Source organism: Oncorhynchus nerka, linkage group LG25, assembly GCF_034236695.1.
Source record: "Oncorhynchus nerka isolate Pitt River linkage group LG25, Oner_Uvic_2.0, whole genome shotgun sequence".
Classification (NCBI taxonomy): Eukaryota; Metazoa; Chordata; class Actinopteri; order Salmoniformes; family Salmonidae; genus Oncorhynchus; species Oncorhynchus nerka.
The window spans coordinates 44,456,770-44,482,260 of NC_088420.1; the positions used below are offsets into that span (position 1 = coordinate 44,456,770).

At 44.3% G+C, this 25,491-nt stretch overlaps 1 protein-coding gene across 1 annotated transcript in view; it reads right to left on the reverse strand.

Moving 5' to 3' along the window:
* The window catches only part of LOC115109551 (early endosome antigen 1-like), a 43,342-nt gene that overhangs the window by 9,063 nt on the left and 8,788 nt on the right, over nucleotides 1–25,491 (reverse strand). The window contains exons 2-25 of the mRNA XM_029634556.2: nucleotides 23,016–23,093; nucleotides 22,760–22,872; nucleotides 22,436–22,490; nucleotides 22,277–22,342; nucleotides 21,964–22,003; nucleotides 21,616–21,720; nucleotides 21,110–21,231; nucleotides 18,478–18,633; nucleotides 15,035–15,151; nucleotides 10,175–10,513; nucleotides 9,792–9,941; nucleotides 9,062–9,181; nucleotides 8,527–8,730; nucleotides 7,388–7,588; nucleotides 7,061–7,174; nucleotides 6,378–6,533; nucleotides 6,069–6,208; nucleotides 4,560–4,890; nucleotides 4,148–4,249; nucleotides 3,770–3,964; nucleotides 3,497–3,679; nucleotides 2,887–3,072; nucleotides 613–744; nucleotides 14–199 (exon numbers count right to left, since the gene is read on the reverse strand). Of these exons, the coding sequence (XP_029490416.2) occupies nucleotides 14–199; nucleotides 613–744; nucleotides 2,887–3,072; nucleotides 3,497–3,679; nucleotides 3,770–3,964; nucleotides 4,148–4,249; nucleotides 4,560–4,890; nucleotides 6,069–6,208; nucleotides 6,378–6,533; nucleotides 7,061–7,174; nucleotides 7,388–7,588; nucleotides 8,527–8,730; nucleotides 9,062–9,181; nucleotides 9,792–9,941; nucleotides 10,175–10,513; nucleotides 15,035–15,151; nucleotides 18,478–18,633; nucleotides 21,110–21,231; nucleotides 21,616–21,720; nucleotides 21,964–22,003; nucleotides 22,277–22,342; nucleotides 22,436–22,490; nucleotides 22,760–22,872; nucleotides 23,016–23,093 (3,591 nt within the window). The remainder of the gene's footprint in view (nucleotides 1–13; nucleotides 200–612; nucleotides 745–2,886; nucleotides 3,073–3,496; nucleotides 3,680–3,769; nucleotides 3,965–4,147; nucleotides 4,250–4,559; nucleotides 4,891–6,068; nucleotides 6,209–6,377; nucleotides 6,534–7,060; nucleotides 7,175–7,387; nucleotides 7,589–8,526; nucleotides 8,731–9,061; nucleotides 9,182–9,791; nucleotides 9,942–10,174; nucleotides 10,514–15,034; nucleotides 15,152–18,477; nucleotides 18,634–21,109; nucleotides 21,232–21,615; nucleotides 21,721–21,963; nucleotides 22,004–22,276; nucleotides 22,343–22,435; nucleotides 22,491–22,759; nucleotides 22,873–23,015; nucleotides 23,094–25,491) is intronic.

The following is a 25,491-nucleotide window of genomic DNA, read 5'->3' on the forward strand; positions in this document are numbered from 1 at the left end:
CGACTCAGCGTACCAGCTGGGCCTGGATCTCCTGGGTCTCTGCCCGTAGCTTCTCCTCTCTCTGGGTAACACTGTCTCTGGTGGCCTGGTGCAGGGTCTTCTCCTGCTCCAGGGCAGCCTGCACCTCTTCCACCCGGCCCTGCATCTCCAGCTTCTGCTGGATCAACAGTTGCTTGGCTTCCCGCAGCTCCATCAACTCCTGGGGGGAGAGGGTGAAATGGATAGGTGTAAGCCAGAGGTTCCCAACATTTTTTGGTTACTGTACCACCAGTAGACCTATGGTCTCATGAGTACCCCTTATGGATAGGCCAAGTACCCCTGATTGGGGACCACTTGTATAAGCAATATGATAGCAGTTCCATCTTGTCCTCAGAGGTCAGGTGGAATTGTGGCGATTTTGCTAACACCTATCCAATCATCTTAGATCTATAGGAGTACCTGGAGGATAGGGGTTGATATGGTATTCAGTTGACTCAATTCAGAATCAACCCCTCCCCATTTCACTCAATGGAGTGACTATACCTGTGACCTGTTCAATGATCCCAGATCGAGGACCACTCCGTAAAGCAAAATAAGGGATTAATAAATGCATCATCCTAAGGAAGGCCTCACCTTGTCACTCCTCTCCCCGAGTGCCTTCAGCTCAGAGCCCAGTCTGGTTGTGTCCTTCTCCAGGACAGCCTTAGTCTGGCTCAGCTCCTCTGCTCTGCTCCTCTCCTTCTGCAGCTCCTCCTGCGTCATACCCTAGGTGGGGGAGGGGGTGGGATGGCATCAGAGATTGATCAAAGTCCCCAAAACATGATGCTGTGACTAGGGTTGCAAAGGGAAGGTATATTACTGAAAAGTTTCTAAGTTCCCTATTAAACTAACAGAATTTTGGTATCTTTCAAGGATTTTATTCCCCTTTGGGTACTTCAGATTATCACAGGTGTTTGAAATCATCTCTGGCCCGCTCTCTGGCCTTATCACATTTAAAATATGAAAGAATTACATATGATTTTAAAATAAAATAAAAATGGCATGGCAAGCTTTAAAACATGATCCTACAGTGGGGCAAAAAAAGTATTTAGTCAGCCACCAATTGTGCAAGTTCTCCCACTTAAAAAGATGAGAGGCCTGTAATTTTTATCATAGGTACACTTCAACTATGACAGACAAAATGAGAAAGAAAAATCCAGAAAATCACATTGTAGAATTTTTTATGAATTTATTTGCAAATTATGGTGGAAAATAAGTATTTGGTCACCTACAAACAAGCAAGATTTCTGGCTCTCACAGACCTGTAACTTCTTCTTTAAGAGGCTCCTCTGTCCTCCACTCATTACCTGTATTAATGGCACCTGATTGAACGTGTTATCAGTATAAAAGACACCTGTCCACAACCTCAAACAGTCACACTCCAAACTCCACTATGGTCAAGACCAAAGAGCTGTCAAAGGACACCAGAAACAAAATTGTAGACCTGCACCAGGCTGGGAAGACTGAATCTGCAATAGGTAAGCAGCTTGGTTTGAAGAAATCAACTGTGGGAGCAATTATTAGGAAATGGAAGACATACAAGACCACTGATAATCTCCCTCGATCTGGGGCTCCACGCAAGATCTCACCCCGTGGAGTCAAAATTATCACAAGAACGGTGAGCAAAAATCCCAGAACCACATGGGGGGACCTAGTGAATGACCTGCAGAGAGCTGGTACCAAAGTAACAAAGCCTACCATCAGTAACACACTACGCCGCCAGGGACTCAAATCCTGCAGTGCCAGACGTGTTCCCCTGCTTAAGCCAGTACATGTCCAGGCCCGTCTGAAGTTTGCTAGAGAGCATTTGGATGATCCAGAAGAAGATTGGGAGAATGTCATATGGTCAGATGAAACCAAAATAACTTTTTGGTAAAAACTCAACTCGTCGTGTTTGGAGGACAAAGAATGCTGAGTTGCATCCAAAGAACACCATACCTCCTGTGAAGCATGGGGGTGGAAACATCATGCTTTGGGGCTGTTTTTCTGCAAAGGGACCAGGACGACTGATCCGTGTAAAGGAAAGAATGAATGGGGCCATGTATCGTGAGATTTTGAGTGAAAACCTCCTTCCATCAGCAAGGGCATTGAAGATGAAACGTGGCTGGGTCTTTCAGCATGACAATGATCCCAAACATACCGCCCGGGCAACGAAGGAGTGGCTTCGTAAGAAGCATTTCAAGGTCCTGGAGTGGCCTAGCCAGTCTCCAGATCTCAACCCCATAGAAAATCTTTGGAGGGAGTTGAAAGTCCGTGTTGCCCAGCGACAGCCCCAAAACATCACTGCTCTAGAGGAGATCTGCATGGAGGAATGGGCCAAAATACCAGCAACAGTGTGTGAAAACCTTGTGAAGACTTACAGAAAATATTTGACCTCTGTCATTGCCAATAAAGGGTATATAACAAAGTAATGATATAAACTTTTGTTTATTGACCAAATACTTATTTTCCACCATAATTTGCAAATAAATTCATTAAAAATCCTACAATGTGATTTTCTGGATTTCTTTTTCTCATTTTGTGTGTCATAGTTGAAGTGTACTTATGATGAAAATTACAGGCCTCTCTCATATTTTTAAGTGGGAGAACTTGCACAATTGGTGGCTGAATATGATGCTAGATTGACAGTCCCTGATAATGACCTAAATTACCGGTAGCTTTGCAACCCTAGTTCTGGCTATGGGTTGGAATTAGATGTACAACAATTATAACAAGAGATTCATTACACAAAACTAAATGGGATACCCCCAAGTGAAACAATAATGTCTTCCCTCCTGGATCTCATAACCGATATGATTATAAGGACAGGGGAACCTTGGAGCAGGACCCTGGGTCTGCATGTACTGTGTGCGAATAAAATCAATCAACCTGTTGTTTCTGCAACTCTTTGAGGGCCGTCTCCTGCTGGCCAAGCTTCTGGTCCCGTTTAGCCAGCTCCTGCTCCAGGGAGGCCCTGGCAGCCTTTACCGCCTGCACCTGCCCCTCCAGACCAGTCAGCTGGATCCGGTTAGCAGATAACTCCTCCTGGGACAGGGTCAGCCTCTCCTCAGACGCCTGGACAGAGAGTATACACAGGCATGGGTCACATACAGTGCATACACACAGAAAACACGGGTCACACACACACACACACACACACACTCGACAGGTTTATGAGCATACCACACTTCCAAATTAGATTAGCATTATGTCAAAAAGGCTTTGATTTATATGATCCTACACCTACGGTGTCCTGGTAGACCATTAGGCAGACACGTGAGTCAGATCATCATCAATATGTACATGCGGTCTGACACGGTCTCTGGTATCTCCATTGATTCCTCTTAACTGCCTTTGTCTTCTCACATATTTTCTTCTCACACAATGACTCTTCCTGTTTAACTCCCACTGACCCCAACCTCCCTCCATTGAAATATAATTGAATGTGGATTCCCGTTCGAGTAAGGATATTTCTATGCTTGCATGGTCTCCCACCCACCTTGAGGTCCTGTCTGAGAGATGACAACTCTGACTCCTTGCCATAGTAGTCAGACTGCAGCTTGACCAGGCCTTGCTGACTCTGCTCTAGAACCTCCTGCAGCTCAGTGGTCCTGGTCCTCTCAAAGATCAAATCCTGGCGGAGGCCTGACACCTGTTCCCTCAGATGACCCTCCTCCTCAGCCTGGAACACACATTTAGTCCAAAACATGGAAAACATGGAATTAAGTGTGTGTGTGTGTGTGTGTATGTGCATGCATGCATGTCATCCTACCTTCTTGGTATGTGATCCTTGCAGCTCGGTCACTTGGCTTTCCAGCTTCTTCTTTTCCTGGCTGAAGGACCCCTGGGCAGTCGTCAGCTGTGCCTGTAGCTGCTGCACCCCCTTCTCCTTCTCTTTCAGGGCCTCCTGGGTCTTGGTGTGTTGCTCTGTTAATGCAGTCAGCTGCATATTCAGCCCCTTTTCTATCTGCAAAGGCAGACACAAAATATAACCCATTGTGAGAGCATGGACAATCGGTATCTGGGTCGTGTTCATTAGGGCACACCATAGGAAAACATTTTGAAACAAACAAAAATGAAGGGTTTCCTATTGGACAAGCTCAGGTGCAAAATGAATGAGACCATGTCATCATGTCTATGGGCTTCTTACCTCTCTGATCTTATCCAGCTGCCCTTTGACCTCTGCCATCTCCTTGGTGGTGGCCTCTGTGGCCTTCAGCAGCTCTCGTATGGCCTTCTCATGGGACTTCTCCTAAAACAGGAACACATTCAAGACATTTTCACGTTAACACAGATATATTTAATGTTGGATTTGGCCTAGAGTCTAAGAGACTTCTGCTGATAACACTGACAAATACAATTCTATAAGAAAAGGGCCCTTAAAAAGTAGGAGTGTGGATCTCGGAACCGGTCATGTAATCTTATTCATTATGATCTAAAAAAGGCAAAACTGATCCGACAGTATATTAGCATTCCCACTCTGTAACACTTTATGAATATGGGCCCAAGTAGCTTCCTGACTCCACATGGAGGTCTACCACGCTACACTACATTAAACCCACCTTCTCCTCCAGAACTGCCTTGCTGCTCTTCCTCTCCTTGTCCAGCTGGATCTGGCTGTCCTTCATGGCTTTGGAGGCCTTAGCCAGGCCATCCTTGACCGCCACCAGCTCTTTCCCCTGGGCCTCCTTCTCCTGCTGGGCCGTCTGGAGCTCTCTGGCCAAGCCCTGGGCTTTCCTGTCCAGCTCTGCCTGCTGCGCCTGCCCCTCCTGGGCTAGCTTGTCCAAGTTGGCCTGGAGGGAGGTCTTCTCCTGCTCACATTGCTCCAGCTGCTGTCGCGTGTCACTCAGGGAGGAGGTTTTTCTCTTCAGCTCCACCTGTAACTCAGCAGCTCTGAGAGAAGCAGAGACCGGTCACAAAGAGTACTGGATGTGGTACAATGACTAACAATAAGGAAATAAGCTTGGTTTATAGTCGATGGCCAGAACCACGTTTAATTTATACTCAGATGGACTGTCTATAGACTGCTGCTGCAACGGCCATTTTCCTTGTCGTCGGGAGATGATTCAGTGCAGTTCGAGTTTCGAAAAGTATTCAGACCCCTTTACCTTTCCCACATTTTGTTACCTTACAGCCTTATTCTAAAATTGACTCAACTGTTTTTCCCCCCTCATCAATCTACTCAAAGCAAAAACAGCTTTAGAAATGTTAACAAATGTATAAAAAGAATAAACTGAAATATCACATTTACATAAGTATTCAGACCCTTTACTCAGTACTTTGTTGAAGCACCCTTGGCAGCAATTAATTACTGCCTCAAGTCTTCTTGGGTATGACGCTACAAGCTTGGCACACCTGTATTTGGGGAGTTTCTCCCATTGTTCTCTGCAGATCCTCTCAAACTCTGTCAGGTTGGATGGGAGTGTTGCTGAACAGCTATTTTCAGGTCTCTCCCGAGATGTTCGATCGGGTTCAAGTCCGGGCTCTGGCTGGGCCACTCAGGGACTTCCCGAGACTTGTCCGGAAGCCACTCCTGCGTTGTCTTGGCTGTGTGCTTAGGGTCGTTGTCCTGTTGGAAGGTGAACCTTTACCCCAGTCTAAGGTCCTGAGTGCTTTGGAGCAGGTTTTCATCAATGATCTCTCTGTACTTTGCTCTGTTCATCTTTACCTCTATCCTGACTAGTCTCCCGGTCCCTGCCGCTGAAAAACATCCCCACAGCATGATGCTGCCACCACCATGCTTCACTGTTGGGATGGTGTCAGGTTTCCTCCAGATCTGACGCTTGGCATTCAGGCCAAAGAGTTCAATCTTGGTTTTATCAGACCAGTGAATCTTGTTTCTCATGGTATGAGAGTCCTTTAGGTTCCTTTTGGCAAACTCCAAGTGGGCTGTCATGTGCCCTTTACTGAAGAGTGGCTTCCGTCTGGCCACTCTACCATAAGGGCATGAATGGTGGAGTGCTGCAGAGATGGTTGTCCTTCTGGAAGGTTCTCCCATCTCTGACCCTGTTGTGTCCATTGGCATGGTAACCTGACTGTGACAGCATAAAGAAGGTGCAGTAAGTTCTCACCCAGACTTCTCAGTCTCCAATAGGCAACCCAGCTCCTTCAGCTTTCCCTTGACCTCCGACCCCTGCTTCTGGAGCTTCTGCACTTCCTGCTGGGCCTGCTTCCTCTCAGCACGCAGCTCCACCCCCTCCGCCTCCGCTTTCTGTCATACACGCACAAAGAACACACACAGCCACACACACACACAGCCAATTCAGTGACCTCACAGTGACTTTCTACTACAACCCTGATTCCAAGATGTGTGTATGAGCTAAACCCCTTCATATCGTAATAAATGTGTGTGTGTGAGTGCGTGCGTGCATTTAACTGACCTTGGCCCGCACCTCCAGCTGCTCTAAGCGCTGTTCTGAGATCAGTAGTTTGTCTTTGATCTCCTTCAGACTGGCCTCCAGCTGGCCACACTGCTCCTGTCTCGCCTGCAGCCTCCGGCACTGCTCCTCCACACACGCCAGGCTCTTACTCAGCTCCTATAAGGACAGAAGAGATGAGGTTACTGGGGGCCCCATTCAAATTCTCTAAAAGCGCATCCTTATTTCATTGAAGTAATCATTGACTAGACATGATTGGACAGGAGAACACAAGGGCTCCACCACATGACGTTCCCCTGTCCTTCAAGGAAGGAAGGAAGGAAGGAAGGAAGGAAGGAAGGATTTACTTTTAAAGAATTGGAATGGGGCCTAGTGTAACAGTATTGCTTCCGTCTCTCTCCTCACCACTACCTGGGCACATCGACAACAGAATTGATACTTATCGCTCCACAAAAGCCGCGGCCCTTGCAGAGCAAGGGAAATAACTACTTCAAGGTCTTAGAGCAAGTGACGTCACCGAATGAAACGCGATTAGCCCTCACCGCGCTAACTAGCTAGCCTAAGGAGTATGGAGTATGGTGGTAGATCAGATGTTCATCTAGTATGAGTCTATTCTGCTGACGTCACCCATCTCAGCCTGCAGTACTATGAGTGAGCTGACCTCAGACATAGAAACAATGGCTGACCTGCTGCTTGTCCTGCAGTGCATGCTGGGCTGTATCCAGGTGGTTCTCCAGGTCTACTCTCTGGGTTGCCTTGGCTGCCTCAGCCGACAGCAGCATCTCGATCTTAGCCTTCAACTGGGGAAACAACAACACAACATTTCAGTGCCAGAATCTGGCTGAGTGGTAAACGCTCTTTAGGCTATGGTTGAGTGGTTAACACTCTTTCACATGACCGTCTGGCGACGGGGGTTCGACCCCCAGCTCGGCCACTTCTGTCTGTGCCTCTCTCCAGTCAAGGGTAAAGAGGGAGGTAGAATATTTATCCATCCATCAGTCCATTCACCCTACCTGTGTGTCCAGTTGGGCCACCTTCTCCCTGCTCTCGGTCAGCTGGGTGTTCACTTCCTTTATAGAGGTCTCCACAGCCTGGGCTTGGTCCTGTGTCGCCCGCAGAAGGGTCTTCTGCTCCTGCACCTGCTTGTGGAGGTTGTCCTGGGCCTGCTTGTGGCTCTCCGATTGGTTCTTCAGTTTGTCTGTCAGGTGTGTGACCTATAGCCCCCAAAACAGAAAGACAGCAAGACAATTAGTTGTTTCTCAGATCATGATTAGGCCACTGTATGTTTTTACTGTGGTTAACACTACCTCAAAGCAAATCAAAGTTTATTGGTTCGGTACACAGATTTGCAGACGTTATCGCAGGTGCAGTGAAATGCTTGTGTTTTCTAGCTCCAACAGTGCAGTAATACAAAACAACACACATAATCCAAAAAGTTTAAAGAAATTAAGAAATGTCGGAATGAATCTAATTAACAACCCAAATAGCACTACAACAGTAATCCACACGCATCTACACTGGATGAATTTACCCCTATGCACATGAATTGAACAACACACTTCTATGGATCACCGTACTGCATTACGTGTGTGCTCTGTTTTGTGTGCGTGTACACGTCTGTCTGTGCATGTGGGCACATGGGTCTTGCTTGTACCTGCGTCTAGGGCTGAGCGATATGGCCAAATGATCATATTACGATATTTGTCTCTTTTTTTTTATGTTCTAAATACGCTTCATGAGTAGTGCATGACACATTCTTTCTGCTGATTGTTTTATACTGTTCAGCCAAAAATAAGTAGTACTTTTTTATGGATTCAATGGCAGTTCTTACTTTCGCCACAAGGGGCATTGTGCTGATTTCTATGGTGCTTTTGGCACCAGCGCTGCCTCACAGGCACTATTCATGACAAAAAAGTATGTGTGCAGCTCTTGCTAGCACATTAGCAGTTCTCTACTCTTAGTTTCTTACTGGCGGTAAGAACAGAAGATTGCCACCCTTTTTTTGTTTTGTTTCATCACTCAGTTATGACATGAATATTACATTTAACAAACCAAACATTGAAATAATGTTATGCGAGGTAAAGTAAATATCCAAACCGGTCCGTGCATCAATACCATATATAGTCAAATACGGTTTACGGCCCAGCCCTACCTGCGTCTGTAGTGTGTGGTTCTTCTCCTGAAGCTGGTTGAGCACAGCCGTCTCTCCCTCCCCGGCCTGGATCTTGGCCACCAGGTCCTCCCTCTCGGCCTCCAGCTGACTCACGCTGTCCTTGGTCTTCTGCAGCAGGGCCTCCAGGTTCTGGATCTTCTGGTCCTTGTCCCCGATCTGACGCAGCACCTGCTCCAGGTCATTCTAACAGGCCAGGGACGAAGTGGCAGAAGGAGAAGAGTCAAACAAACGTGTTGTCCGAAGCACTTTCCAAGCAGAAGTCCTTAGTCATGTTCATTAGGCATCAGACAGGAAAAGAAATAGACTGAAACAGGGTGGGACGACATGGACTTGTCCAACAAGAAATGTTGTTTTCCGTTGTGCCCTAGTAAATGAGACCTTGTACTAATGCGTGGTGGGTTTTCTGGTGCTGAGCAACACTTCACATAGATTCTACTATACACACAGTGAAAGAGGTGAGTTGTACTGACAAAATACTTTTCTTGAACTGCTACGTTGACATGTCCGGTAGTACCTGTGCCTCTCTGAGCTTGGTGTTGGTGTTCTGCTGCAGGCCCTGGAGCTCCTGGTGTTGCTGCTTAGCTTTCTCTAGCTGGTGCTGCAGGTCCAATGTCTTACTGCTGTTCTCCTTCAACTAAAGCAAGACACACATGCAGAGGTCAAGCCCAATACCAGTAGCTCTGTTTATGGCCTCATTCTGAACCTCCACCTATAGAGAGTCACTTCTAATAGGCAGGCCAGTCTATAAAGGACCTTGTGCAACAATATCCATTATATAACAGTATCGGTCTCTGTTCAACTCTACCGCTCCCAGAGAAATACATGGTCAATATGACCGCTGGTCCACCCATCAGAGAACATGGATTTAAAGGGATATTTGGGGATTTTGGCAATGAGGCCCTTTATCTACTCAGATTAACTTGTGGATACAATTTGTATGTCTCTGTGTGCGGTTTGAAGGAAGTTGCTAACTAGCGCAATTGCTAACTAGCATTAGCGCAATGACTGGAAGTCTGTAGCAGATATCCATAGAATTCCAGTCATTGCGCTAACGCTAGTTAGCATTGGCTCGCAAAACTCCAACTTCCTTCATACTGTACACAGAGACATACAAATGGTATCCAAAAGTTCATCTGCCTCTGAGGATCATTGCCAAAATCCCTAAGTATCCCTTTAAATGGGAATGTCCGTTCCAGTAATTCTGTCTATACCCATCCTATACGGAACTCATGTGGTGTCCCTACCTGTTCCTCTGAGCGGGACAGTTTGATCTGCAGGTCGGCGGCTTGTTGCTCGCGGTCCTTTAGTTTCTCCCCAGAGAGCTGCCTCTGCTCCTTCAGACGGCCCTGCACCTCCCCCAGCTGCCGCTCCGCCTCCAGCAGCTTAGCATGCAGCTACAACACAGGGGGAGGAAGAGGATGGGAAGACGGGAGGAAGAGAGGAATACCTAATATACAGTATCATTGATAAGCAAAGACTTGTGTGTCTGACCTGTGTGTGCACGAATTTGCCTGTGCGCATCTCTCATTTGTGTGCGCGCGCGTGTGTGTGTATGGTTATAGTCATGTGTGAGTGTCTGACACGTAGGTTATTGGTGTCTGACCGTGTGCATGTGTTACTCACTAACCTGGCAGATCTCACTCTGCTGCGCCAGGCCCTGGCTCTCCCTCTCCTCCCTCTGCTGCTGCAGCTGCTTCCTCTCAGTCTTCACCTCCCTGTGCTTGGCCTCCAGCTCAGCCAACTCCCTTCGGAGCCTCCCGGCTTCCTCCCCCCGCTCCCCCAGCTCTGCCTGGGCTCTCTGCAGGCTGGCCTCGGCACTCACTGCCCGGGCCTGGAGCTCTTGCACCTCCAGCTCCCTCTGGTGCAGGCTGGCCTGGGCTGTCTTCTTGGAGACCTGCTCGGCCCTCAGGCCTTCCTCCAGCTCCTGAAACTCCTTCTCCCTGCGCAGCAGCTTCTCTGAAAGCATCTGGAGGGAACCAGAGGGGGTAAAGTGATTAGCTAGTGATTACGGTCCTGTGCGGCTCCGTCGATAAGACGATGGCGCTAGCAACACCAAGGTCATGGGTACAACTCTGGCAGAGAACATCACAAACACATAGATGTATACGCTAACATAAGTTATGTAGGTTGCTTTGGATAAAAGTCAGCTAAATGGCATATATTAACAGGTTGTGAAGAGAACTGGTGTTTCAGAATGTTTTGAAAGACAGAAACGGATACTCTGAACGGATAAGCATGAGGGGCAATCTGCTAAAGGGTGTAAGAACCCCTTGTAATAGAAAAACTAAATGTAATGGAAAGTGTTATACACACAGCTCCTTAAAATATTTGACATTGGAAGATGTTGACTAAAGTGAAAAAATGAGGATTAATTTAACAGCACTCTCATTAACAGCTCAGTTCCTGTTAAACAAAACAAATTGTACAGATACCTTCTCACGTATCATAGTGACATTGGTCGTTCAACCTATGAAAAGAACACTGCATCCCTACAGACCTGCAGAGGGGGCAGGAATTACATTCCAGAGGAATATGTTTTACGACAGGAACTTGAATGCCGGGGCTGTCTGTCTGTGTGTGTGTGTGTGTGTGTGTACGCCTAGCAACTTAGGTTGGATGTCAGTAGTGCTGAGCGATTAGTACTTTGAGGTCGGACAAGTGCTGGCACGCAATGGATTATGGTCGTTGTAGTTAATTACCGCATTTTCTATGCTAAACTATGTAGAATTTGGGCCTGTTGGAAACTACAACTCCATACTGCATCGCACAGTTCAGTCTTGATCTGATTTATTTCTACAGAAACTAGCATGTCTTGGGGGTATGATACTGTATTTGTGTGTATTTGTTTATTTAACCTTTATATAACTAGGCAAGTCAGTTAAGAACAAATTCTTATTTACAATGATGGCCTAGGAACTGTGGGTTAACTGTCTTGTTCGGGGGCAGAATGACAGATTTTTACCTTGTCAGCTCGGGGATTCGATCTAGCAACCTTTCGGTTAATGGCCCAACGCTCTCACCACTATGCTACATGCCTCCCCAGTATAACTCTCACTCATCAGTCGCAATTCATTCAGGATTATCTTTAATCATCGTGGTAGCATCCACATTAATGTAGAAGTGTTTAGAAATATTCTGCTCTTATTTACAATAAAAGTGACTCCAAAATGACACAATACATTATTTACCATTCATTTCTATTGGGCACAAAATAATCTGAAACACCCAAAGCAAACAGAAAATGCATCAAAGCTTGATGTAGTCATTGCGTGCTCTGAATATGGGTCCAAGTCCTTAACTATTTACTACTTTAAAAAACAAGTGAATTTGTCCCAATACTTTTGGTCCTCTAAAATGGAGGGACTATGTGCAAATGTTGTATCACTTCTAAACGGTTAACCCGATATGGATGAAAATACCCTCAGATTAAAGCGGACAGTCAGAACTTTAACCTCAGTCATTATATAATTCCACAGTCATGCATCAAATCCAAGGTGCTGGAGAACAGAGCCAAAACAACAAAAAATGTCAGTGTCCCAATACTTTTAGAGCTGTTTGTTTATTTACTTTATTTTTACAGGGACAGTGCACATTAATCAACGTTTCAGTAAAAGTGACGGTTTTAGCCGGCTAATTTTCAACCCGCAGTCCCTGGGCAGGTTATCGTGTGTGTGTGTGTGTGTGTGTGTGTGTGAGACATTCCCAGAAGACAAACTCAAAATGTCACTCACAACAAAAGGAACTAACAAACAAAACAGAAAGGGGTTCAGAAGGGGTTCTGAAAGGCACCATGTGGGTGCCCGCTGAACGTTGGCAAAGCCACTAGTAAGGGGTTCTGAAAGGCACCATGTGGGTGCCCACTGAACGTTGGCAAAGCCACTAGTAAGGGGTTCTGAAAGGCACCATGTGGGTGCCCGCTGAACGTTGGCAAAGCCACTAGTAAGGGGTTCTGAAAGGCACCATGTGGGTGCCCGCTGAACGTTGGCAAAGCCACTAGTAAGGGGTTCTGAAAGGCACCATGTGGGTGCCCGCTGAACGTTGGCAAAGCCACTAGTAAGGGGTTCTGAAAGGCACCATGTGGGTGCCCGCTGAACATTGGCAAAGCCACTAGTAAGGGGTTCTGAAAGGCACCATGTGGGTGCCCGCTGAACGTTGGCAAAGCCACTAGTAAGGGGTTCTGAAAGGCACCATGTGGGTGCCCGCTGAACATTGGCATAGCCACTAGTAAGTTTTTTAAATTTTATTTTAAAGACTAACTAAAAGAAAGACCCACAACAACTTAGGATAGAGAGTAAAAAGACAAACACCAAAGCCTGTAACAGTGTGTGTGTTGTGTGTTGTGTGTGTATGTAAACTCAGCAAAAAAAGAAATGTCCCTTTTTCAGGACCCTGTCTTTCAAAGATAATTCGTAATAATCCAAATAACTTCACAGATCTTCATTGTAAAGGGTTTAAACACTGTTTCCCATGCTTGTTCAATGAACCATAAACAATTAATGAACATGCACCTGTGGAACGGTCATTAAGACACTAACAGCTTACAGACGGAAGGGTATTAAGGTCACAGTTATGAAAACTTAGGACACTAAAGAGGCCTTTCTACTGACTCTGAAAAACACCAAAAGAAAGATGCCCATGGTCCCTACTCATCTGCGTGAACATGCCTTAGGCATGCTGCAAGGAGGCATGAGGACTGCAGATGTGGCCAAGGCAATAAATGGCCATGTCCGTACTGTGAGATGCCTAAGACAGCACTACAGGGAGACAGGACGGACAGCTGATCATCCTCGCAGTGGTAGATCACGTGTAACAACACCTGCACAGGATCGATACATTCGAACATCACACCTGCTGGACAGGTACAAGATGACAACAACAACTGCTCAAGTTACACCAGGAACACACAATCCCTCCATCAGTGCTCAGACTGTCCGCAATAGGCTGACAGAGGCTGGCCTGAGGGCTTGTAGGCCTGTTGTAAGGCAGGTCCTCACCAGACATCACCGGCAACAACTATGGGCACAAACCCACCGTTGCTGGACCAGACAAGACTGGCAAAACGTGCTCGTTCACTGACGAGTCGCGGTTTTGTCTCACCAGGGGTGATGGTCAGATTCGCGTTTATCGTCGAAGGAATGAGCATTACACCGAGGCCTGCACTCTGGAGCGGGAGCAGTTTGGAGGTGGAGGCTCCGTCAAGGTCTGGGGCGGTGTGTCACAGCCTCATCGGACTGAGCTTGTTGTCATTGCAGGCAATCTCAACGCTGTGCGTTACAGGGAAGACATCCTCCCTCCCTCATGCGGTACCCTTCCTGCAGACTCATCCTGACATGACCCTCCAACATGACAATGCCACCAACCATACTGCTCATTCTGTGCATGATTTCCTGCAAGACAGGAATGTCAGTGTTCTGCCATGGCCAGCGAAGAGCCCGGACCTCAATCCCATTGAGCACGTCTGGGACCTGTTGGATCGGAGGGTGAGGGCTAGGGCCATTCCCCCCCAGAAATGTCTGGGAACTTGCAGGTGACTTGGTGGAAGAGTGGGGTAACATCCCACAGCAAGAACTGGAAAATCTGTTGCAGTCCATGAGGAGGCGATGCACTGCAGTACTTAATGCAGCTGGTGGCCACACCAGATACTGACTGTTACTTTTGATTTTGAAAGTCACCTGTTTCAATGGATGCCACCGGAACCAGAAAAGTCTCATTATTTTTATTTATTTATCTTTTATTTAACAAGGGATTTCAAAATGCGAAAAATCTATTTTTTAAGTGAGCCCGGGTGGGGGTTCCGTGGTGGGCTATCTTCCAGCTCCCTAATCCCCCCTCTCTCCCAGACACTTACTTGGGGTACAGACAGCAGCTGTGTCGGCAGCACGATCAACACGCCTGACACAGGGGGCCTAATCCCTATCTGGCAACCAAAACAAAGGCCCTTAAAGTTGAAAGCCCCACTGGGCACATCGGTGCGGTTACCTACAGTTGTATTTTAGCCCAAAGTGACAGGTTGCCATGGCAGGGGTTTGACAGAGATGAACCCCCTGCTGGTTTAGTTGTGTGTGTGTTTTGTCAACATGTCGAAGTTGCCAATGAAAGCTCATCACAGGCTGGTGACAGCAGAGCATTGAGATGGAGAGGGTGGTAAGTGAAGAGGCTGGGTTAAGAGACTTAGAGAATGGGCTGGCAAGGCTACCACGTTTTGGCGAGGGGCAGTTGGTAAGGCATGTTAAAATGACTGCAGTCACCGTAAATTGGGGACTGGGTGTATATTGCTATTTCAGCTGGCACATCCATAGTTGGACGCGCAAGTGTGAGTAGTGTTTGAGTATCTATTTTAGGATTGTAAAGGTGTCAAACGAAGTGTCTTAATGGGAGGCAAATTGCCTGAATTTGGGATGGTGGTGACATAGACTGATGGAGCATTGTTTAAACTACAGGGAAGTATTAGTTTGTGAAAGTGTGTGTCTGTGGAATTGTGTGTTACCTGGCTCTGTTGCTGCAGGTTGTTCAGAGAGCTCTGGAGTTGGTGAATCTGCTGGGTGTACACAGCTGCCTCCTGAGGTCCCTTCTCTAGCTCTGCCTTCAGCTGGGAGATGGTCATCTGGAACACACACACAAAAACAATGTGAGATACTTTACTGAAAAACATTCACATGCCATGTGCCAGATTCTGGTTGAGTGGTCAACACTCCAGACTCAGGAGGACTACACATACCCACAGGCGACGAGGGTTTAAGCTCAAATAAAAAAAGATATACTTAAAAAAGCATTCACATGCCACGACTTGGCATTCTTGAAGACAGCAAGGCTACAGAGCATCCATACAGAACGAAGAGCGAGCCGAGCAAGGAATCACAATTGGTATGAAGTCACATAAACACAAACAAACATACAGGGAGCAGGGACACCTAAAAGAAAGAAATCACATTCCTGAAAACATATTGTCACTGAAACATTGATTCATCCATAAACTGGTGAGGAAATCAAGGGGCAGAGTAAAAAAGGAATGCTTTTTACCTCCAGTTTCCGGATCTTAAATCAAGGGGAAATTATGGAGAGAATTGGGTGAGGAGGAGAAGTGGAAGAAAAGAAAGGGAAAGAGACAAGTAAACAACACATAGAAGAACACCAGAGTTGAGCTGAGCAAATGGGTCAGAGATTAGGCGATTGGTTTAAATCATCTCAACATCCAACCAACTGGGTATCAATGACCAACCTTTCTTTGGAAAGACGAGTGATTCAATCTGCACATCGTCCAGCTAGGTGACCCTCGTGAGCAAGCAGGAAGTGGTTGTTTTTGTTAAAGTTGGGGTTATTAAGCGGATTTACTAAAGCCGGGGTGGATAGGTAGTGTAGTCTAGCACAGTTAAAACAGGTTGAGGACAGGGGGTTGTGTGGTCAAGCCCAGGTAGGACAGGGGTGGATGGGTAATATAGTCTACTAGCCCATGTAGGACTACAGGATGAGCCAGGCAAGACCCCCATGAACCTATGAGATTTATTCACAATGTATTATTCCATTATAAAAAGGTCAGGTGAGTCCTTAACAGTTGCGACCTTCAATGAAATGTATTCATATGCAAAATATTTCATTTTTGTATAAACTGAAGTGATGCAAGTTGTCATCTATTAGGAGAGCCAATTAAAAAAGTAGTTTTTTTGTGTGTGTGTATATAAGTGTGTGTGTGTATTCGCATATTTCTGCCTAATTATCTATGTTTGGACTGCGTTTGAAACAAAAAACAAAAAAGGCTGATGTGTCACCTAGAAGTACCAGTGGGATTCTAAACTACTGTCCCTGTACAGTTAACTCACCACAACAGCAGCACTTGTTAATTCATCACAGCTGAAGGCTATTACGCAATAAAAATTATAAATCAAAAGAGCCAAGGTCTTTTAATATTCAAATGTATTCATTCAATCCCTTATTGTGCAGTTGAAAATATCACCCAGAGGTCTGTATTGCAGTCCAGAGAAGAGACTGATGGGAAGTGGGGACTGGCAGAGCGAGAGAGATTGAGGGGGACCTGGAGCAGACACAGGTTGTGTCCAAAATAGCACCCTATTCCCTATTTAGTGCACCATGGCCCTGCCTAAAAGCAGTATACTATTTAGGGAATAGGGTGCCATTTGGGATGAACCCGGTCAGAAACACTCATAGCTAGTCTTCTCCTTCTCCTCCCAAAGTCTTATGGGTTCAATAATGCATGAAAAATCACTGAAGTATGCAGGATTAGGAACATGAGTTCAAGCCTCCCTTTATTCAAAAACATTGAATATGAAGGTTATTGTGGCCAATCTGGAGCGTGTTTTTAAGTGTAGATGCTAGGTGAGGGAGAATCAGTGTCTAATCGGTGTTTACGACTAGGCAAATGTTGTAGAATGAGAGTAAAGGTTTTCTGTTAATTGAGAAATTGTTAAACAAAAACATCATATCCACTTGGAGAACACTTGTATGTCAATGCCATGTGAATGGAGTATGTGACAATTCAACAATTGTTAAAGGGAATATAAAACCTTTCGTTTTTTTATTCAATATTTACATAGTTTTCTGATTTTGTATGTGATAGGGACGTGCTTCTCTCTTCACAAGCACAATTCGATACGAATCTATACTGAACAAAAACATAAAAACGCAACATGCAATAATTTCAAAGATTTAACTGAGTTACAGTTCATATAAGGAAATCAGTCAATTGAAATATATTTATTAGGCCCTAATCTCTGAATTTCACATGACTGGGAATACAGATATGCATTTGTTGGTCATCGATACCATGAAAATAAATCAAATGGGCCTCACAATACACCTCAGATCGCGTCACGGTATTTCTGTGCATTCAAATTGCCAACAATAAAATGCAATTGTGTTCGTTGTCCATAGCTTATGCCTGCCCATACCATAACCCCACCATGGGGCACTCTGTTCACAACGTTGACATCAGCAAACACAACGCCATACACATAGTCTGCGGTTGTGAGGCCGGTTAGATGCACAGCCAATTCTCTAAAATTATATTGGAGGCGGTTTATGATAGAGAAATAAACATTAAATTCTCTGGCAACAGCTCTGGTGGACATTCCTGCAGTCAGCATGCCAATTGCATCTGTAGCATTGTGTTGTGTAACAAAACTGCACATTTTAGAGTGGTTTTTTATTGTCCCAGCACAAGGTGCACCTATGTAATGATCATGCCGTTTAATCAGCTTCTTGATATGCCACACCTGTTAGGTGGATGGATTATCTTGGCAAAGGAGAAATGCTCACTAACAGCGATGTAAACACATTTGTCCACAACCTTTGAGAGAAATAGTTTTTCTTGTGCGTATTGGACATTTCTGGGATCTTTTATTTCAGCTCATAAAACACAACACTTCACATGTTGCATTTAAATATTTTTTCAGTGTAGATACATCGGCTCAGATACGATACAGCAACGATACTTTTAGTTTGAAACGATTCGGTGCGATTGAATTTGATTCATGGAAAGAACCCGATGCGAGAAGAATCTGAATCAATGCACTAAAAACTGTTGCATGAACATATTCATTTTCCAATTTAAACTAACATCTATCTGATAGTGAGCTGGATCTGTCTGAGTCGACTTATGGGACTCCCAATTACGGCCGGTTATGATACAGCCTGGATTCTAACCAGGTTGTCTGTAGTGACGCCTCTTGCACTGAAATGCAATGCCTTAGACTGCTGCGCCACTCGGGAGTAGTGTGTGTGTAAAGATGATTACAAGCATATTTCCTGAAGTCTCCTTTGTGCAAACAGAGAAGCCAAAGCGCTAACTGACTAGCTGCCCTAACCCCTTGGGCCTGCCTTGCACTAAGGAATAGTGAAGTTACTAGCAGTAAAAACTGGACCAGTAACACAAAACTAATCCAAGAGCAAGATGTGCCATTCCCCCTGCAGCCTTACCTCTGAGCTGGTGTGGTCAGCCTGCAGCTGCTCATATTTGCTCTTGAGGTGTTCGGACTCCTCCTCCCTCTCACATGTCATCCTGTCCATCAACGTCTGCACCTGAATCAGCTCCTTCTGCAGTAGCTCCACGTCCTCCACTCCTGGCCGCTGCAGCTATGGGGTAGCAGAAGGATCCGAGGTGAGGGCAGAGGGGGAAGAGGTTTGGGCTTTGCTATTCAAAAGAAGCATTGCCTGAGTGAGAAGAACCATGCCTCGAACAAAAGAGATCTCAGAAGACCTAAGATTAAGAATTGTTGCTATAAATAAAGCTGGAAAGGGTTACAAAAGTATCTCTAAAAGTCAGTCCACGGTAAGACAAATTGTCAATAAATGGCTACATTTCAGCACTGTTACTACTCTCCGCAGAGTGAAGGAAAAGCAGCCAACAAGTGCTCAGCATATGTGGGAACTCCTTCAAGACCTTTGGAAAAGCATTCCAGGTGAAGCTGGCTGAGAGAATGCCAAGAGTGTGCAAACCTGTCATCAAGGCAAAGGGTGGCTACTTTGAAGAATCTCAAATATAAGATACATTTATTTGTTTAACACTTTTTTGCTTACTACATGATTCCATCTGTGTTATTTCAAAGTTTTGATATTTTCACTATTATTCTACAATGTAGAAAATAGTAAACAAACAAAAACCTGTGAATGAGTAGGTGTGTCCAAACTTAACTGGTAGCTATATATATATATATATATATATATATATATATATACAGTGGGGAGAACAAGTATTTGATAACCTGCAAAATCGGCAGTCTTTCCTACTTACAAAGCATGTAGAGCATATTACGGCTCAAAATGGGCAGAAACAAAGACCTTTCTTCTGAAACCCGTCAGTCTATTCTACACACACACACACATATATATATATATATATATACACACACACAACAGTTGAATTCAGAAGTTTACATACACTTAGGTTGGTGTCATTAAAACTCGTTTTTCAACCACTCCACAAATTTCTTCTTAACAAACTATAGTTTTGGCAAGTCAGTTAGGACATCTACTTTGTGCATGACAAGTAATTAACATATTATTTCACTTATAATTCAAATGTATCACAATTACAGTGGGTCAGAAGTTTACATACACTAAGTTGACTGTGCCTTTAAACAGCTTGGAAAATTCCAGAAAATTATGCCATGGCTTTAGAAGCTTCTGATAGGCTAATTCACATCATTTGAGTCAACTGGAGGTATACCTGTGGATGTATTTCAAGGCCTACCTTCAAACTCACTGCCTCTTTGCTTGACATCATGGGAAAAACAAAAGAAATCTGCCCAAAAAATGGTAGACCTCCACAAGTCTGGTTCTTCCTCATTTTCCAAATGCCTGAAGGTACCACGTTCATCTGTACAAACAATAGTACGCAAGTATAAACACCATGGAACCACGCAGCCGTCATACCGCTCATGAAGGAGACTCGTTCTGTCTCCTAGAGATGAACGTACGTTGGTGCAAAAAGTGCAAATCAATCCCAGAACAACAGTAAAGGACCTTGTGAAGATGCTGGAGGAAACAGGTACAAAAGTATCTATATCCACAGTAAAACCAGTCCTATATCGACATAACCTGAAAGGACGCTCAGCAAGGAAGAAGTCACTGCTCCAAAACTGCCATAAAAAAGCCAGACTACGGTTTGCAACTGCACATGGGGACAAAAATCGTACCTTTTGGAGAAATGTCCTCTGGTCTGATGAAACAAAAATAGAACTGTTTGGCCATAATGACCATTGTTATGTTCGGAGAAAAAAGGGGGAGGCTTGCAAGCCGAAGAACACCATCCCAACCGTGAAGCACAGGGGTTGGCAGCATCATGTTGTGGGGGTGCTGTGCTGCAGGAGGGACTGGTGTACTTCACAAAATAGATGGCGTCATGAGAAAGGAAAATGACGTGGATATATTGAAGCAAGATCTCAAGACATCAGTCAGGAAGTTGAAGCTTGGTCGCAAATGCGTCTTACAAATGAACAATGACTTCAAGCACTTCCCAAGTTGTGGCAAAATGGCCTAAGGACAACAAAGTCAAGGTATTGGAGTGGCCGTCACAAAGCCCTGACCTCAATCCCATAGAAAAATTGTGGGCAGAACTGAAAAAGCGTGTGCGAGCAAGGAGGCCTACAAACCTGACTCAGTTACACCAGTTCTGTCAGGAGGAATGGGCCAAAATTCACCCAACTTATTGTGGGAAGCTTGTGAAAGGCTACCCGAAACGTTTGACCCAAGTTAAACAATTTAAAGGCAATGCTACCAAATACTAATTGAGTGTATGTAAACTTCTGACCCACTGGGAATGTGATGAATGAAATAAAAGCTGAAATAAATCATTCTCTCTACTATTATTCTGACATTTCACATTCTTAAAATAAAGTAGTGATCCTAACTGACCTAAGACAGGGAATTTTTACTAGGATTAAATGTCAGGAATTGTGAAAGACGGAGTTTAAATGTATTTGCCAAAGGTGTATGTAAACGTCCGACAACTGTAATATATATACACACACACGCACACACACACGTGACAGTGTGTCTATGCTTTTATGTATGCATGTCTGACAGTGTATACACCGTCTCTGTTAGTTACCAGTTCAGTGTGGAGCCGGTCCTTGTCCTGCCTCTCTCTCTGCAGCTCCTGGCTCAGGTTCGCCAGCCTCTGGTCTGCATCCTCCCTCAGGCTCTTCGCCTCATCATAACGAGACTTGACATCTATCAGGGTCACCAACACACATTAAATTGAATTGCCCTTTAGAGAACAATAAAAGGTTCAATCTGTATATTTATCTTCTATCCTAACCCTTACCTCTGAGCTACCTGCCTATGGAACATCCATTTCCCCCAAAAATATACATTTACACAATGAATAGTGAAATTAAATGTGGTTCAACCAAAGCAGGTTTAGAGAAGCTAAATGAACCATACCTCAGACTCCCTACTGAACACAACACAATAGATTCACATTATGGCCCAGATATGAAGTTGGGAGAACAACATCCACTGTGGTTTCCAACAGAGTCAACCAGCAACACACAGTGCTCCCAGTCACACTGACCACACTGAAGCTGGATATAAAGATGGCCGCCACACACTAACCCACAATATCTGTGGCCAGCTGGGCAGCCTTCTGCTCAAACAGGTCTTTCATCTGCTTGATGTTGAACGTCTCTGTCTCCGCCTCGTTCAGCTTAATCGCCAAGGCTGCACGGGGGAAATGGAAAGGAATGAGCATCAATATCTCAGTGATTGAAGTCCGCTATCAAAGTAACGAGACAATAGGAATTCAAGAACTGGGTCATGTTCATTTGAGCACACAATAGCAAAACATTGTGCAAGGGAAAATGAAAACAAAATGTCTTATTGGACGATTACATAAAGTACTTTTTTGTTTCTCAACGTTTTCTTCTGTTTGGGGCCTAATGAACATGATCTTAATTCACTCACCAGAATCCTCTAATCCTGTCTGGCCATCATTCTGTAGACCCTGAAAAGAGAGGAATACTGATGTCACACCATACCAGCTAAGCACTGTATCAAGCATCAGCATTGCTCAACTGTAAAATGCATTTGCTGTAGTTTGCTATTTTATTATTACATGACTGCTACTGCATCCTTATTTCATGTCAATTCCCCCAAGGCATTCTGGTACAATTCGACATGAAAAATTAAAATGTATTTGAACTGAGGAGGGCGTTAATTTCTGAGCAAGTGGCCGTCTTAAGATATTATTTGATATGAGTCATCTTAGAGGAATTACTTGCTTCAGGTGTCCTTGCACTTTGTCTAGTTCCTTCTTCAACTCCGCAGAGAACCATTTCTCCTCCTGAATCACACACACACACACACACACACACGCGCGATCAATAAACATAATACATTATCTATATAATCTCTTCCCAAAACTGTATGTTCGTACCTTGAGCGAAGTCTGCAGTTCTTGCAACTCTTGCCGGAGAAGCACAAGGTCTTCACTGAAAAAAAAGAGAGGACATTACCTGAAATGTACTTTAAAAAATGTTCTTTATTAATCTGTACTTCTATAGAACACTTTGTAATTACTCTAAGTATATAAGGATAAGACAGACTGAGGAAGAAGAAAATGTGTGGGTGTGCTGGTAAATGTTATGACTAGGGGCCATAGGAGGAAAAAGGTACAGGATGATCCTAGTATTCTACACACCGAGATCAAGGGCAACGAAGTATAACCCTTATGTTAAATAGTAGAAAAAGGGGTTCTTACCGGCCAGGGCCCATGTGTGAGGGCTGGTCTCCTGAATCATGGTACAGCTCATAGTGCTTGAATAGCTCCTCTGCTGAGTTGTGGGACTTCATGCACTGGGGACAGATGAACCCCTATAAACAGACATAGATGTTATCAGACTACAGGAGTGGGATCATGGCCCTACAACTTAATGTTCAGTGGTACAGTAGCCCAGGGGTTCCCCCTTTGGTAGGCAATACAGTCAGTCAGGTGAGTTACACGAAACAAGTGTTACCTCAGAGGTCTGGTCATTGTTGAAGTCTGCACTGGGCTGGTCTGACTCAGAGTTCTGAGAGCCTCCTTTCCCAGGAGTCTGTAAGAGGGAGACAAAACATTGTCAAATGACAGTGAGTCACAGCCGGGGGCATCTTGTTAGGCCATCCATTTGCTGAAATCTACCAAAACAAGTAGCTTTGGCATGTTATGGGTATTGAAGAACAGCTCTGGTATGTTATTTTCTTCCACAGTTGCACTAGCTTAAACTGAATAACTGAGACTAGGGCTGGCACAATTACCATAAAACCATGTAACCGAAGGTTATTGATGAAGACCGTCATAAAAATAAAAAACCATAATAACCATTTAAATACAGTGCCTTCAGAAAGTATTCACACCCGTTAACTTTTTCAATTTTTTGTTGTGTTACAGCCTGAATTTCAAATAGATTCAATTTATTTTTTGTCACTGGCTTACACAATACACCATAATGTCAAAGTGGAATTATGTTGGCACATTTTTTACAAAATAATTAAAAATGAAAAGTTGAAATGTCTTCAATCAATAAGTATTCAACCACTTCATTATGGCAAGCCTAAGTAAGTTCAGGAGTAAAAATGTGCTTAACAAGTCACCTAAGTTGCATGGACTCACTGTGTGCAATAGTGCTTAAACTCTATAAAGCTACAAATCTGGATTTGTTTTAAGATGTCATACCAAGGATCATTTAGCTATTTGATTAGGAATTGTATGACCCCTTAAAGTATCAAGAAAATATACATTTGGCATTACTGCTATTAGGCCATAGAAATGCATTGAATAACAGATTCACTACATGGAACAACAAACAGTCCCCTGTCGTGTCTTTGGCTATGCCATATTAAGTAATATGACATGCTATTCTATAAAATCCTTTCTCTGTAATTAATATTACCTGATTGAGCTAATCATGTAAATGTAATTAACTAGAAAGTCGGGGCACCACGAAATAATATTTATAGAGCTGTTATCTTCTGAATAAGCTCTTAAAGACCTAGTAATATTTTACATCAATAGCAGTCAATATTAATCGTCACCTTATTTCAGTCTCATCTGAAAGTTGTAAATTCTTGGTTATCTTCACGAACCCTGGCTAACAAGTTGAATCAGCAATACAAAATTGGGTTTAATTATTTATTTAGCAGATATGACAGCTGGTTACACAAAGGAAAGTGGGTTGGGTTTGAGTGAAAGAGCGGGAAGACTGAAGAACAAAAGGGAGAAGCTGTGCTATCGTAAATAAAATATCCTATGCATTCTAAATTACTGCCCATTTGGAAAAGGAAAATGCAATAAATATTTACTCTGAGCTGCGCTTCAATAGGTTGGTGGTAGATGGATAGATGGATGGCCGTGTTGCCCAACAGAGTCCTTTGAAGAGTGTCTCTGGTGGTGAACGGGAAACGTTGTAGTGTCGTCGTTGGGTGGTAGACGGGATACTCTGTCTGTCCTTTCCTAACCCACGTTTTTAACTGCTGTTGCTAACTCAACGGCTAGGATGTCTCACTTCTTTAGTGAATAAGAGTTCAAAGTTCATACCATTCACAACCAAAGCTCACGCTGAGGTTGGCCTAGTTCTGTAGTTGACATGTTAGTCCTTTTTAACGTATGGACCGTCGTCCTCACGTCCTCAGAACAGGAGGTTATATTGTCGTCAAGGCTTTATATAGGTAGGGAGAGGAGTGCATGTTTCATTGGTTATAACCAATGTCTCTTCACGTGGGTGGGCCACTGAGTCGGGCCTAATTCACTCATGAAAACCCAATTCTCACATTTTAGAAGCTAAAATCACATTTCATATTCAAACATTTAAATTGCACAATTCCATGTGAATCTGATAACTGTAATGTGTAGACTTTCCACTGTAGCGTTTATGTCATCCTATCATTGATGAGAAAGTCTCAGATGACAACCGAACTGACATCATATTCATTAAGTACCAACGCATATGTTCAACTAGTCGGATTACCAAAATATGGTTAATTTCCCCCCCACCTTCTGATGTTCCCAGAATCTCTATGTTAACCAAGGGATTTTCAATAGTCCCATCAGTAGGGTAGAGAGACGAAAAAAGGGGGGTGGGTATTTATGACTGTCATAAACCTACCCCCAGGCAAGCGTCATGACACCCCCCCCCCCCAAAAAGAAATCTAAAAGTTTAGATTGTTCTCTAGTGTCTGTTCAATATTTGAGAGATAAGAAAGATCAGGGAACATTATTTATTTACTTTTAACATGCATTTAACCCCTTATTTTAGGCACTAAACTATCTCCATATATACTTTCATTCCTGTTTTAAAACTGTTACCGGGGAAATTCAGAAAAGGCTTGTGGGCGTCCAAGAGCAAAACAACTGACATGTACGTGTTCGTGAGAGACTCATAATAGTTTTTAGCCCAAACTGTTGGGACACTACTCCCTCCTTTCAAAGAGCGCATCTTCGCGCTAGCTTGCGAC